This window comes from Alosa pseudoharengus, unplaced genomic scaffold (genome assembly GCF_046254945.1).
Source record: "Alosa pseudoharengus isolate Yale_2024_CS ecotype anadromous, Long Island Sound unplaced genomic scaffold, YU_APseudo_1.1 YU_APseudo_1.1_scf_21, whole genome shotgun sequence".
NCBI lineage: Eukaryota > Metazoa > Chordata > Actinopteri > Clupeiformes > Clupeidae > Alosa > Alosa pseudoharengus.
The window spans coordinates 21,496,201-21,510,804 of record NW_027468674.1 but is presented as its reverse complement, the minus strand read 5'-3'; the positions used below and the strand labels follow the sequence as shown (position 1 = coordinate 21,510,804).

General features: G+C 40.0%; 2 protein-coding genes across 3 annotated transcripts in view; both read right to left on the bottom strand.

The window, feature by feature from the left end:
* Positions 1–1,003, bottom strand: part of cog7 (component of oligomeric golgi complex 7) — an 11,170-nt gene extending 10,167 nt beyond the window's left edge. The window contains exons 1-3 of the mRNA XM_076298158.1: positions 794–1,003; positions 249–428; positions 1–94 (exon numbers count right to left, since the gene is read on the bottom strand). The exon at positions 1–94 is cut by the window's left edge and continues 55 nt beyond it. Coding sequence (XP_076154273.1) covers positions 1–94; positions 249–414 — 260 coding nt within the window. The 5' untranslated portion in view covers positions 415–428; positions 794–1,003. The remainder of the gene's footprint in view (positions 95–248; positions 429–793) is intronic.
* A 4,492-nt stretch (positions 1,004–5,495) lies between these two features.
* Positions 5,496–14,235, bottom strand: ube2ib (ubiquitin-conjugating enzyme E2Ib). 2 transcript variants are annotated; one of them, XM_076298156.1, is made up of 7 exons: positions 14,111–14,235; positions 13,209–13,279; positions 12,666–12,749; positions 12,479–12,551; positions 12,264–12,373; positions 12,085–12,164; positions 5,496–6,483 (listed from the first exon to the last, which is right to left on the bottom strand). In XM_076298156.1, exons 2-7 carry the CDS (start codon positions 13,272–13,274, stop codon positions 6,420–6,422), a joined length of 477 nt encoding a protein of 158 aa, XP_076154271.1. In that variant the 5' UTR covers positions 13,275–13,279; positions 14,111–14,235; the 3' UTR covers positions 5,496–6,419. The 2 variants fall into 2 exon arrangements, with proteins under 2 accessions (XP_076154271.1, XP_076154272.1); XM_076298157.1 differs by having other exon boundaries at positions 14,093–14,219.
* Between the last annotated feature and the right edge of the window lie 369 nt (positions 14,236–14,604).

The window sequence follows — 14,604 nt, the reverse complement described above, 5'->3', positions numbered from 1 at the left end:
ACCATCTGCTCCTTCAAAAATGAAGCCTCCTGTTTCAGAGCCTCCACATCACGTAACACACGTGGCATGTTCTGGACAGCCTGAATACTACTTTCTACATAAATAAACAATATGCAGGCATCACACAACTAGGCACACAGATGCATTATACACAAACAGTGAGATGGGGAAAGTGAGGGAACAATGCAATCATCATGCTCTCTGAGTTTAGTCAGCATAAACCATGCTTTCTGACTGCATTACCCCACCTTCGATGGAATTGTTCACTTCTTGGATGAAGAGCTGCAGTTTCATCACCAGTGTAGCGGCATGTGCGTCTGCCTTTCCTGGGGCATCCTTCTGGGCCACTTTGAAAGCCCCATTCACCCAGTCCTTCACGTCGAAGTCATCCGCCAGGAACTTGGAGAAATCCATTTTGCCTAATGACACTACGAGTCGAACAATAATAATCACAAAAAACTCAGTAAGCAAATCCCTGATAATGCATTTGCTCGCGTGCCTTGCTCTTTTTAAGCTCAATCTCTCAACTTCTGCGGTCAAACTAATGTTCACCTACAGGTAATGGCTGATGTCAGTTCCATAAGAGACATGACACATCATCAACAATCGCGTTACCTGAAATATATCACACAAGGTGCAATACCTTAACCATAACGTAACCTAATCCTCAGACAAGCGCTCATAAAACAAACAAGGTTAGTCTGTATGTGTTAAATGTAATAACCGTTTAAAAGGGTATAAATTATTATTAGACACTGCCAAACCAGCTTAGCTGGTGGCTGGTTGACATTACCAGAGACGTCAGTCAGGAAGCGTTTATTCAATAAATTTTCCCCATCACTGGCTTGGACACGAACAAGAAATACAGTGCCCAAGAGAAGGAGATGATCATAATAACTAAATACAGTTCAAGTAAGGCAACAGCTTCCTCCAGCGTTAATCCAGGGTGAATAAAATATAAGACGCGAATATCAGCAAATATTCCCCAATGTTTACAGTGAGTTCCTGGTTGTGCACACGTTATTTTACTCCCGCAAAGAACCTTTTTACGCTAAAGGTTCCGTGCTGCAAGTAGGTCTATTCTTGATGATAAAAAAATGATATAAACTAATGCAATTCACACATTTATGGCCATGACAACACATATGATCTCGTAATAAATTAAAAGGATATTTGATGATAGAGTCGTACAACACTGCATAGTCTGAAGATTGTGTGTTTTTGACGTGGCACAGGGTTACATAAAATGTCATCCGGCGGAAAACCATAGTTATTATGAGGAATGTTACTTCATAATACAGGAGTAGAAAAGGCATGACGACATTACAGTATTTTCTTCTGTTATTGTTAATTTCGTTATTGATTGATACGATCTGGATTTATTTGTAGTAGCCTAACTTTGTGCATAACTGACCAGGGCAGGCCTATCCCAAACTATAATGCCCCCTTCAGATAGCCTACATGAGCACATTATACTGTAGAAAAACTAATTGGCCAGCATACAGACATGCTTCTTTAGGCTTAGTTTAAAAATAAATAAATAAAATAAAAATAACCAATACACACCAGGAAAGTAAACATACAAATATACTGATATACAAATAGGCTACACAAATCTCAATGTGTACTTTATACTTAATTTTGAAACATACAAAATCATCATCTTTACCTTTGCATTTCTCTATCCGAAACATATTTTTTTGTCGGTCACATTGACTGCATAATAAACTGATAACTAGCCTAATCAGGAACAGGATTTTTTTTTCCAGTTAAGCTTCAGATGAACTCACTTGAATGCAGCAAAATGGCCCGATTGTAGAACACAAAGCAATATTATGCAGTGGTAAAGTGGTAAAGGACAAAAATAAGTCTTTCAGAGTTGATTATCACTGTGGGTCACTATCAAACAGTATACCACCAAAAATGTCTTTATGGCTGATTTCTAGCCTGTAAGTAAAATGTGAGGGCCAAGTAAGATGTGCGCTGATTATGATTCTTTAGAATACATCTAATGCAACATCAGTGTGCTCCTCCTATCTCCTAATTCATATATGAATATTGAGAATTTGTTAAGCACATAAGAACTTTATAATTCAATAACAATACAAATAACAAATTTCCTGCAGGAAGGTTCAAACAATTAATGGGTTCTGAAGTCAAAGGGCCCTCTTCAGTTGGGCCTCCCTTTTGATATAGTAGACTCCAACTAACCTTTTTAAATCATCATGAGTTAAATCACTCTTTCCCATCACACATAATACAAGATTGTGAACTATAAACAAGACACACAATTTTGCTTTATTATTTGCGCACACACCCACACAACAACAACTACAACTACATAAAAACTAAATAAAAACAACACTCACATCACTCTGCTGCAAGTGAGAGATGTGACCACAGGGCTCCACACTAAGACTGTGGAAAAATACCCACCATATTCACACCCAGAGTGATACATAAAAACACCCAGAGAAGGTGTGCATGTTTGTGAGACAGTCTGCACGCAAGAGTTCACACACAAAAGTGATGCTTTGTGCTTGTGAACGTGGGTGTCACCATATTACAGCGATCATTAAAGCTAAGGTACTGTACTTTGTCCAAATAAAATATGGGCTCAAATCAGACAGTTTAATTCATTTGTATGCAGTATACCGTATAGGTCTTTTACATGCATAATGTTATTTTTTTGGTCATATATTCATTCCATTTTTACATGTGCACATTATTTGACATCGGGGGTGTAATCTAAATAGGTAAACCTCCTAATAGAAGCTGATAATAGAAATCCCCTGGGCTGTTCTGCTATCAGGTTTACAGCTTCCTCTGTGTTATCTTACCTAGGTTTGCTTCTAACCTCTGGAATCATGGCCAGATGTTAGTGTGGCATGTTGCATGTCTGCAATCTATTCAGTGCACAGTATGTTCTGTGCTGTTCAGTTGTCTCTTTTGATAGATATTTTGATTTGATTTCATGCAGCACAAAGACCTTTTCACTGAGTCGACTTGTCAGTCACATTGACTAAGCAAAGCTTTGAGTTTTCTTGAATTTCCCATTTATGTTTATGTGGGACGAGGACTATATAAAGCATTTGTACATGGGCACACACATACATGCACGTGCACACGCGCACTCATATATATTTAAGTCAAATATCCTCTATCAACACTGCAAGGACAATGGCAGTGCCATTTTCTGATCATTATTTTGGCTCACTTAAATAAAATAAATAAATAATAAAATAAAATAATAATTTGTGATTATTTATATGCATGAAATAATAATTTTACGTGTGAGCAGGCAAGGGGAGTAGAGACCTGGGGGTGAGCACACTGTATATGTATGTGCCTGGTGGTTTCTCATTTAGTGAAGGAGACCGATGCCAGATCTCACTCTTCACCAGTCTCCATGGCAACAACAGCTCTGTGGTGCTGCAGCCAAAGCACTGACCAAGGAAGCAAATAGATAGAAATAACCCATACATGCACTCTACTCACCAGTGCTCACCCACTAAACACTAACATCCAGGCGTTACGCTCAATGTGTGCACACTTATCTTGACACATAATTCACACCAATAGATGCAGACTGAGTGAGATTAAATGGCACAGTCTGACTTGCGGCTTGTTCTTTCTTCCAGTTAAAACCCATCCCTCCCGAGAACCTCTCCATGCAGTTGGTAGGGGAGGAAGCCGTTGTTTAGCTGGCTGTGTGGGTATGAGCGACAGAGCATTGTCTCGTATGTACACGTCCCTCTCCTTCAGTATCAGCTCCGCCTGGTGTCAAAACAGGGCCACAGTAACCAACTGAGCCAAACCAAGACCATATTTAGATACATCATCAGTCTGCCACATACAGGATTGATTGAGATGCAATATAGATTGGATCTGATGTTGCACAGGATCTAATGCCAGTAAGGATAAAATTGTCTTACTTTTACATTTTGATGGGATGGGGAATGCATTTACGTTATTATTTATGGATATCTGTTTCTTTGAGACTGACAGAAATCTTCACACCAAACAGAGAGCTTTCAGTGGCCATGTCTATCTTCTCTTCTGGCTCAGAGTACTTGGCAACAGTGCGATCACAGCCCAATCAGATCTACTATAAAGGAGTGCGGAGCCAATAGGCACCTGTTCTACACTGGCGAGCACCCAATCATAGGTTAAAATTAAGCTGTATCAAAAAAAGTTACAGCTGACTTAATTTCCATTGCACAAAATCCTGTCTATTTTAGGTAAACTCCTGAAGTACAGTGTACATGTGTTTGATTTCTGTACACCAGGATATATTTTTGCTGATTGGTGATCTGCATTTTCCTGTTTCTTGTGCTGTTGTTAATCAGTCCTATACTGGCCAGGTCAGCCCCCACGTACACACGTCATGAACTTGTTTAAGTGTGTATGCAGTTTACTCTGCATCACAATATCAATTGAAGATAGCTTTTATACAACACATACACATGTCACTGTCACGTAGAGCGAACATGCTGTGATCCCACACCCTGTCGACTACAGTACATCACTGGGTGCAGACTCTCCTGTGAGATTTCACCTTTGCATTACCTCATTGTTGCCATATCTTCTGAACCCATATTCCTGTTGGTTGTCCATTTTCTGTAGGAATGATAATTTTGTTTGTGTCTTTGTGAATAGGAACATCTGTGCATAGTTGGCATTCCATTACATGAGCCTTTCCAGATAGTCACCATGATGTCACAAAACATAGTCCATTATCAACCCAAATGCACAACTGGTGGTTACCAATGGCAACAAGGACCAGCCCGAGAGCTTCACAGGCAATGCTGGCTGTGAGCTCTCTAACTCCATGGCAACAGAGATGGACAGATTGCACTGCAGTGAGGACCATGCAGTCAAACTGACCCTCGATCACTCACAAGAAATAACCAATTGCCTCTTGCCTCTCCCTCCACCAGCACATACACACACAGACATTTGACATCTAATGCATTTTTATCCTTCAGCAAAGAAAGCAAATTTGAACATCATTATTGTGTCTTGGGCAGAACACTGAGATTCACGCCAATTGTAATTCAGTGCACCCAAATTAAAATATTAATGGATAATAAAGTATATTATAGTAATTACTAATTAATATAATGTTAAAAACATTAATAAATGTATACGTTAATAAATAAAAATAAATTGTATAAAAATAACATGCCCCTCCCCTGGGAATGTGGGGGATACACAATTTCAAAAACACAACTAAAAATGATATATATCAAATAGGCTCTACTCAAAAAATGTGGCAATGTTAAGAAGTTATTACAACTTGTTATAAGAATGCACTACATAGGAAGCAGATACTATTGTAGAGCACATAAACAAAAATCTGAACATTATTTTGCTTCTACCATCCAATTTCTTCTGGTGGAGAGGTCGCACATTACATGAATAAACTCATTGCTTAATGACACAAGTGCTCAATGCAAAACACGTGTCCAAAGAACTGCACTCAGACTCCGGTATACTTTTGTAGAAAGAGCTTTATTTTGACTAAGCACTTGAACAGATAGAGTGCATGGCCTAATGTTCCCATCATTTAAAACAAAGTCAACAACAAACAAACACAAAAACAAGGGGACAAGAACACAGGCTGAAAAGACAGGAGTGTACGCATCTGTCTTCGGCAGGTCCTGTGAGGGGCAAATATGTATGTACTTCTGATTCTTTTTTTTTTCTTTTTTTTTTTTTTAAAGGAGTTGGGGAGGAGGGATGAAGGCAATGGTGCCCTTTCCCACCAAGGAAAGCAATAATAAAAGAAAGGAGAAAAAAAACCTGACGTACAAAAAAAAACACATGTGCGTACACAGAGGAAAAAAAATAAAACTAAAAAGGGGGGAAAAAAATAAAAATTCATGCACACACTTACTTTTAACACTTTCACTCGCACATTCACACGTTTAAGAGTCAAACTCAAAACATAGTCACATGAGGTCAACTGCAACATACAGAAGTGTCTGGCTAGGTTTGGCCAAGGCGAAAAGCACCGGGGGGGTGAAGCCATGTCGCCGCTGGGTTTTCTGGGAGTTTCAGTTCTGACATGACACTGCTGACAAAGATGAGGGAGGCGAGGAATAAAAGAATGAACGAAAGCTAGATAGCAAGACAGGTTGAATGGAGGGGGGGAGGCCTGGGCAGGGCTGGGTTGGGCGTTTTGTGGGTTGGGGGTGGGGGTTTTAAGATGCAGTTGGATGGCACAGAGCGTGTTCAAATTTTTAAGTCTGAAGTCCAGGTGTGTATAGAACACATGTGCTCAGAAAGAAAGGGGCGGGGGAAAAAGTGGGGTGGGGAGTCGAGTCGGGGACGGCAAGAGAGAGCGAGAAAGAGAGAGAGGGGCGTGCCAATGCACGCGCCCTCCGTCTGTATTAACGCGTCCCCCTGCATCACACCTACGATGGAGAGAATTTTTTGGCTTGTGCTCGGACTCTCTTCTCATACTCCACTCTGTTCTGGCTGTAGACAAGACAAAAAAATAATAATTAGATTGATGTAGGGCGTTTATGAATGCATTGGCATCTGTGGAATATGAACTGGTGTTGTACACCCACCTTGGCAGGCCAGACATACAGACTCCCAGAATATACAAATTGATGGGAGCACTCTTGTTTTCTTTGGATAAATTGATTAACTAAATGTTTAAATTCTGGTTTTGAGTTACAAATTACAAACATAAGCGCTATTCGTTCCCAAAAAATGCCCAATTTCCCAAGGCAAAAACCTGATACATGTTGCACGGCAATTTATATCTGGCTCCACTGATCAACATAAGATATCACATTTTATTAGTACAGATACTCTTCATTGATTTTTTATTTTTCATAAAAGCTGTATTTGTAAAAAAAAAAAAAAAAAAAAATAAAATTTAAAGTTCCCTCATTCAGACCTATTGGTCTAATCTATCAGGCGTGCCTGCAGGTGTACGGCCTTACGCACTGTGAGTACCATCAGGCAACTCAACAATTTCCCCTATGTGTGTATTCACACCAAGTTGGCCCACCATAATTTCCCAACTGCTTCACAACTGCGCAGTATCTCATTAAATGCTCGACAATAGACTAATTACAATTTTCTGTAAAGTAGGCTAAGTTTGTAACGTTATCAAAATCAACTTAATGCACGCACCTTTTGTTTGAGCAGGAAAGAGAATAACAACGAACACACGCAGCAATTACAGAAGTTGTGGGCTAGGCTACTTGTTGCATTCTTTTACCATCTATGGTTGCCTGTTATCAGCACACAATGTTAAGCTAATTCACTAACTCAAGACTTCAAGGCTATCATGGATATAAAATGTTGTTTTGTAACCAACGAAAGGATGGAGGCAGCAAGTTAGGAGTTATTTCAGATGAACAAGGTAGGCAAAATTGGTATGCTTGTCAAAACGTTAGCGTTACATCTGGATTGTACTGAATAATGTTTGATGTTAAAGCGCACACGTAAACACAGTAAACTAGGTCGTTATTAGGCGTTGTTGTATATTGCATGTGAATGTTGTACTAGGTTACTTTTTAAGTGACTAATGCACAAACAAAAAGGGGGGGGGAGGGGGGCGTACCATAGCATTCATTCCTGCAGGCGTGCCTGTAGTCTATTACTTACTATTACTTCATATTTTTTTTTTATATTTATATTATTTTTTTGCCATGGCTTCTTTCCATATACTTAGACATTATACTGTATCGAAATAATTATCATAATTTTGGAGAACCTAGGGTCCTTAAGATCGTGTGTGACAAGCTGGGTTTCCATCAAACTACAGAACTACCTAGGTACACTAGGCAGGTTTAGGTATTTTCTGGTGACTGTAGAGCTCCTAGTCGTGATATATTTATATTTTACTCTGCTGTTGTAAATAGCAAACTTCTCGTGACTTATCCCCCCTGTACACAATGACGATGCTTTTGTTGTGGAGGTGAAGGATTAACAGCAGGCAAAAACAAAGAGTTATATCTACTGACAAGGTAATGTTTCACGATTCTCGCGAGATTTGTCGGGGCGCCGTGCTTGAAGTTGAATGGCTGGTTTTCTCGGTAGCGACTCGCTACATCTATGCTGTATAGCTATGCTAGGTGAACGATTCACCCATTACATCAAATTGGCTTCGTAAAGGTTATATTAAGGTGAAAATCTTGCATAATGTAACTTTGATGTGAATTTGACCATCTGAATACTAAATTCAAAGTCAGAAAAAAAAAACGAATCACTAAAGGATTTACTTCAGATTTGCATGAAGTACAATGTGACCGAGGTTGATGGGAACCGATTTATTTCTTGCCCTGCTATCCATGAGGAGCCCACACGACTTGACCTGACATGAAGTGAGTCCCCACTATAGACTGCCCAAAAGACAATGCTACAGTCCTCAATCTGTTCCTCTTTCCTGGATTTCTGGATGACTGGCATTCATCTACTTAGCAAAGCTGGGGTTCGACTATGAATACATAGTTTAGCCCAGGGGTGGGCAAACTTTTTGGCTCAAGGGCCACAACAATGACAAGCCAGCTGGAACCTGCGGCTCTCTCTCCCTCTCGTGAGTGCAGACGCGTTCCCAATTAAATGGATCGCATAATGTTCACGTTAGATCTGCTGCGAAGGAGATAACTAAGAGTTAACTTAGTTTAACATGATGTTATCTCTATTTAACATGTTTTGACATTGACATTGTAAACGTTCTCTAAGGAGAGTGAAAAGCAGTTTGCAGTAAAGCTAACCAACGTAGTCTCTATCGCAGGAGAAAAATAGCGAGCAGCCTGATAACCAAATGAAATGCTCGGCGGGCCGGATGAAAGTGCTTGGCGGGCCGGATCCGGCCCGCGGGCCGCAGTTTGCCCACCCCTGGTTTAGCCCAATTTGTAATTGCCCAATACCATGATTGTCTGCTCAAGTCAGCAGACTTTGGCAAGTGTATGTCGACAAGTTTTGGCTCAATACCATTCTAGCAAATGTTCTAGCAAAGTTTGTGAGGGCATAGGTTGGGCTGGGCACCGACCGAAATGCTCTGATCCGATCGTATATCGAAAAATGTATTATATTTCGATGCCAAATTCCGATACTCAAAGAAATAAATCTTAGCGTCTGTTAGCCAATAAACACTTGTGTGAAGAGATCTAAAGGGGCTGGTGATTGGTTGCATCACTTAACATTACACAGGTCACAGAAGATTACTTCAGAAATTGAAACGTATGCCATCTGTGGTGCTAGCATGCTTACCAAAAGATAACGCATGGACACATTGTATACAAAGGGGTGTGTTGTCTGGTTGTTTTTTCACATAGTGTAATAAATGGCAAAGAAATCAAAGCGTGGCTCCACTTCATCAAGATGGATGCTAACAAAGCGAAATGCCAATTATGTGCAAAGCAGTTTGCACTTGCACAAAATGTTGCACTAATCTGTTAGGCTACATATCTTCACTTTAATACTGCAGATGTTAAGTAGGCCTATACAGCAATAATCTCTTATATTGTTTATTTTCAATATTTTACAGATAAAAAGTGTGTACTTTTATCTTACGTTGTTTCAACTCTATAGGAGAATGTATTTTTGTTGTGAAAATTGATTTACAAACATATGGTATCGGAAAAAGTAAAGTTTAGGAACCGGCATCGAAAATGGCACCGTATTGAAAAATTTTGAACGATGCCCAGACCTAAGCATGGGCCTGTCCCACTGTAAAATCGTGAAGAGCATGCGGGTTGTTCGCCAACTTTGTGCCCTTTCCGTCATATTGTAAGTCTGTAAGTGTTCCATAAGTCAAACATGTCAAAATACTCCAGACAAGCTGAAATACAAACTGGTCAACCTGACCATCATGACAGCTGCTGTATGTATGATGCTCTAGCTCAGCCATCACCAAATGGCGGACCGCGGTCCGAGTCCGGACCGTGACGTGATCCTATCCGGACCCAGACCATAATAGCCTAATTTAGATTTTCACGTAAGATTTCAAAGCTGCTCTAAATGTTTCGTTGGTTAGGATAACAGCATTTACTTCAGGAGCTTCAGGAACCATCATTTCGCTTGCTGCTACTCAGCCAGTGAAATCTGTGAATTCTGATAAAGTCGAGTCAGTGAGTAAATTAGCCTAGCCTACTATGGAGAAGAGACTGATAGCCTGAAACGAGCGAGGAGAGGAGACGGGACGAGAAACAATCAGATGGATATCTAAGTTAACGATAAGTAAGTTATTTTCAAATCATCGATTGCTCAAAGAGGAGAAAGCTAGACAGCGAGAACAGAGCTTTATATAACGATACAGGGGCAATACCACGCAAAACTGTCACGTCTGTAACGCCAACTAAATGGATGTGACAGTTTTGCGCGGAATTGCCCTGGACCTCTTCTATAGGCCTATATTCTGAGACAGGCGATTTTAAGCGCCAATTTTAAGCACCTCTACTAGACAAAGCATATATTTTGAGCAAGCATAGGGTAGGCTAGGCCCATTCAACAGTGAACTGAGACCACAGAATATTTTACGATTTAAGAAGGCAAGATTGATCCACCACAATCTAGTTAAGCCTACATGCATTCACTGCCCAACAACGTGATATTCCTGGGTTTCCAGGATTTCGCGTCAACATAAAAAAAACTAAAAAAATGAAATTAAACTTGCTGATTAATGGGTTCAAGGAACCAGCTGTGGAATATCCGTCCTTGTGTCAGCTCAAAATGTATTTTAAGTTCACGTTAAGATCTTAAAAATAACCAAGGCTACTCAGTTTTTCTCCCCAATTAGGCTACTCTTCTCTTGCCTTATTTCTCCTCATTTCGAATGTTGCCTTTTAGGCTACTTATTTTATTTCACATTACATTAGGCCTAGGCCTACAATCTTCTATTTCTTGAATTTTCCCTTGGGGATCAATAAAGTATCTATCTATCTATCTATCTATCTATCTATCTACAACTAGGCTCCATCCATCCATTCTAATAATTCACATACATATATATGTACATAGCCTAAACACGCACGTTAAACATTATGATCCTCCGGACCTTTGCTTGAGGACATTTTCCGTAACTGGACCTCGCTGAAGATTAATTGAATACCCCTGCTCTAGCTCAACTAATGATCGTGTCTTATTAGAAAAGGTCTGATCCCATCCCATCAAGTTTATGAAGTTTATGATCTATTTCAGAATTGACTGTTAAACTAATGTCTGTTTGCCAGTCATTCTGCATTTTGGTCTATAGACACCTTCCTGTCAAAGTAGATGGCACTGAGCCAGCCTAACATGCAACGCAGACAAGATTTCATGCAGGTAATCAAAAGTCTTGGCTTGCAAGACTAGTGTTGAGTAAACACTTAATGGCAACCATAAGCAGAGTTTAAGAAAGAGCAAGGCTGTGCAAATGCCCAACTGAGGGGCAAGATCCCTACCATTTTAATGAGACAAGACAGCTCATAATTTCCAAGAACATGGAAGATTGTAAAAGTCTAATATATATTGGAGGAAAAACATTTCTTAATAATTCACCATCCTAAAGGTCAATTGTCACCTCAGGCTTTAGAGAACAGTTAGGCCTATATCCTCCCTTCTGTTAATTGCCTTCACACTTGATATGTGTGCTTCGTCCATATAACCTCATGTACCAAATATTCAGTTGGACATCTGGTTATAATAAAAAGAGAAAAAAAGAGAAAAAGAAACTCTAGGAGACCTCAACTAAAGCAAAATATAAAGTCTTGCATCTTGCAAAGAAGTTTTACATTAATGATGGTCCGCAGCATTAAGATTTTACTGTGAGAATGGACCAATACACAGATATGGTGATATGTCACTATATACAGATGCTCAGATTATCAATAGAATGTTGACAGTTAACTACCTTAACTAACTATATGGCTATGGTTAGGGGTTGGATTTGGTTAAGATAATGTTCAGTATTTGTTCAAGAACACTTTTACATACGTGAATCTTAATCTGTTAAGTTTCTGTGGATGGACTATCCAAGTAGTGTTACCAAAAGTAATGCAAATATTAAACCATGGTCTGAAAAGAGTATACAAGTACTACAAGAGTCTAAAAGTAATACTGTAAATACGGTCTCACCAGTATATGGTGTAGGCCTCAGCCTGAGCTGGGTCTTGGATGTTGGGCTCGTTTAGAAGCTCCTGAATTCCCAACAGAATCTGTCAGATTGAAAGCAACAAGTAGTCAGTATGAAATTTGAGAGGCGTGTTTGACAACAGCACTGCTCCAGTCAGTGTGCATATTCGTTTTCCATCTACCTGTTTGATGGTGATCGCCGGCCTCCAGTCTTTATCCTCCTCCAGGATGGAGAGACATACCGTTCCAGAGGGATATACATTCGGATGAAACAGAGGCGGCTCAAACTTACCTACAAGCAAAATCGTTATTTAAATTATTTGTCCAAGTTCTCAGAGCACAACAGTGATATGAGCATGATGTGATTCTCTGTATTTTGGTGCATCTAGTTCCTTACACTTTGGTGGTGATGAGGGGTAGTCATCCTTGAACAGCATCCGCAACTTGAAAAGACCTCCCTCCCATGGAGTCTATAAGGAGAAGGTGTCCCATCGCAGTAAATCACACAATAGCCCTCTGCCAAGTAAGTATTTTTAACAAATAAAAGCACACAGACTTGTGTGCATTTCGTCTTAAACACTTACCCCCTTCTTCCCTGGAATGGCGCATTCCCAATTCATCAAATTCATCGTCCCATCTGGATTTTTCGTTGGCACAGCAACAAAACCCTGAAAATACCAGGACTTTTTTTATAGACTCACTGATGCAATGTGTGTATGATTGGTCATTTGTTTATGTCCAAGACTGCTACGTGGTGAGTAGAGTACGTGATTGCTGGGCCTCCCAAGTCAATCAAACAGGACAGGCAACATTTCAGCTTTGGCCTAACATTACACACATACTGCGTTATTTGCTTGCCAATTCCTAATGTGATGGGCATTTTAAACCAGGGGTGCATGTCCGTTACAGACGTGCACAAGAGGTTTTCAGCACGAAATATATAATAATAACTATACATACGAATAATAATAAGTATACATACGAAATATCTATAATAAGTATACATACATCTACACGGGTCTGTCTGTCAAATGTTGTGGCAAAGGGGGAGACGTGCTTATCAACTGCAGTATAGATGCGAGTTAGCATCACATTTTGTAATGTAATAGAAACAAGTTTGTACTCACAAAAGGATGGTCTTTCCGCCATGCTTTACGTTCCTGTGCAAGTCGACTCAGAGCAATGCCAGACATTGTAGCTGAGAGAGAAAATAAACGTAAGTAATATACTTTGTTAACGAGAAGCAACTCACTGCATGGTCAACATCAGGTAACGTTATATCATGTAAAGTTGACAGCGTCACTGCAGAGTGGTACGTCTGTATGGCAAAGTAAGACAGTAGTTCGAAAAAAGGAAACTTTTGGCCATCGTTAGCTGACAGTAGCTAGCTAGCATTATAAACATCAAGTGCACCGGTAACTCCGCTAACGGGAACGTAAAACGAGAGAGATAGCTAATGTTAGGCTAACATTATAAATTTTATAACTACAAAAAAATACACATTGCTATACATAATTGCACATGTCATATACAGATAACTTTAACACAAAACTAGCAATAACAGATCACTGGCAATAAGGGTTAAGGAGAGCAACAGGACTAACAAAATGTTACTGCTAAATGCTAGCAAATTTCAGCTTTCTTGGTAACATTAGCTTGCTAATGTAGCTAGCTAGCAATTATTCCGCGGCTACAGCCCAAACTATGCAAGATGGCTAGATAACATGGAGTTATGTGTTTGGTCTGGCCATTTAAATGTGAACGATAGTGAGGATATTCTGCTATTCACGTGTATATCGTTCCGGTCACTAGTGTTGTTGTTTTTCCCTAACTGTGACTTTAAGTGCAGCCGTCTCGTAGGAAAGGCATCCATGACGGTGCCGCACAAAGACCACACTTCCCTTGTTACGAACGCGCGTTCACACAGCAACCGGACTAAACAACAAAAAACCGAACCCACCAAGTCAACTTGACTCTTACGGGTACATGAAGGTTTACATATAATGCTCACGTATTGAAATATTGTTACCGTTTCGATGCCAGACTGTTCCGTGGCTGCTATGGCGTTTGTGACGGAACCCGTGTTTGTCTCGGGACAAAATCCTATGAAGTTTCCCTCCCGAAGAGAACACCCGTTCTGAACCAGTCTATCTATGTAGGACCATATAGCACCACAGTTCGATTGCCTGAAAAAGGTTAAAAAGAACCCTTCTGAGCGTTTCTAATGGCTTCATTCCAAATCCATCCTCACATTTCATGCTTCATGTTTTAGTTACAATGTCAAATAAGGGAACGCAGACGTCTTACAAAATGCATGGTCTGTACATTTTCATTCAGGCATAGCCCAGAGCGACCGAACATTTAAAGGGCCACAATCAACGTAGCTGAAGTTGCTTGTAGCTTGCTCTGATTTCATTTAAGTATCGATGCTGGTTGGTTAATTTAGATTCCGTATCTTTACAACATGGTATCTAACGTAAATCTGAAGGATACCCTACTCAGTTAAATAAACTACGACCATTT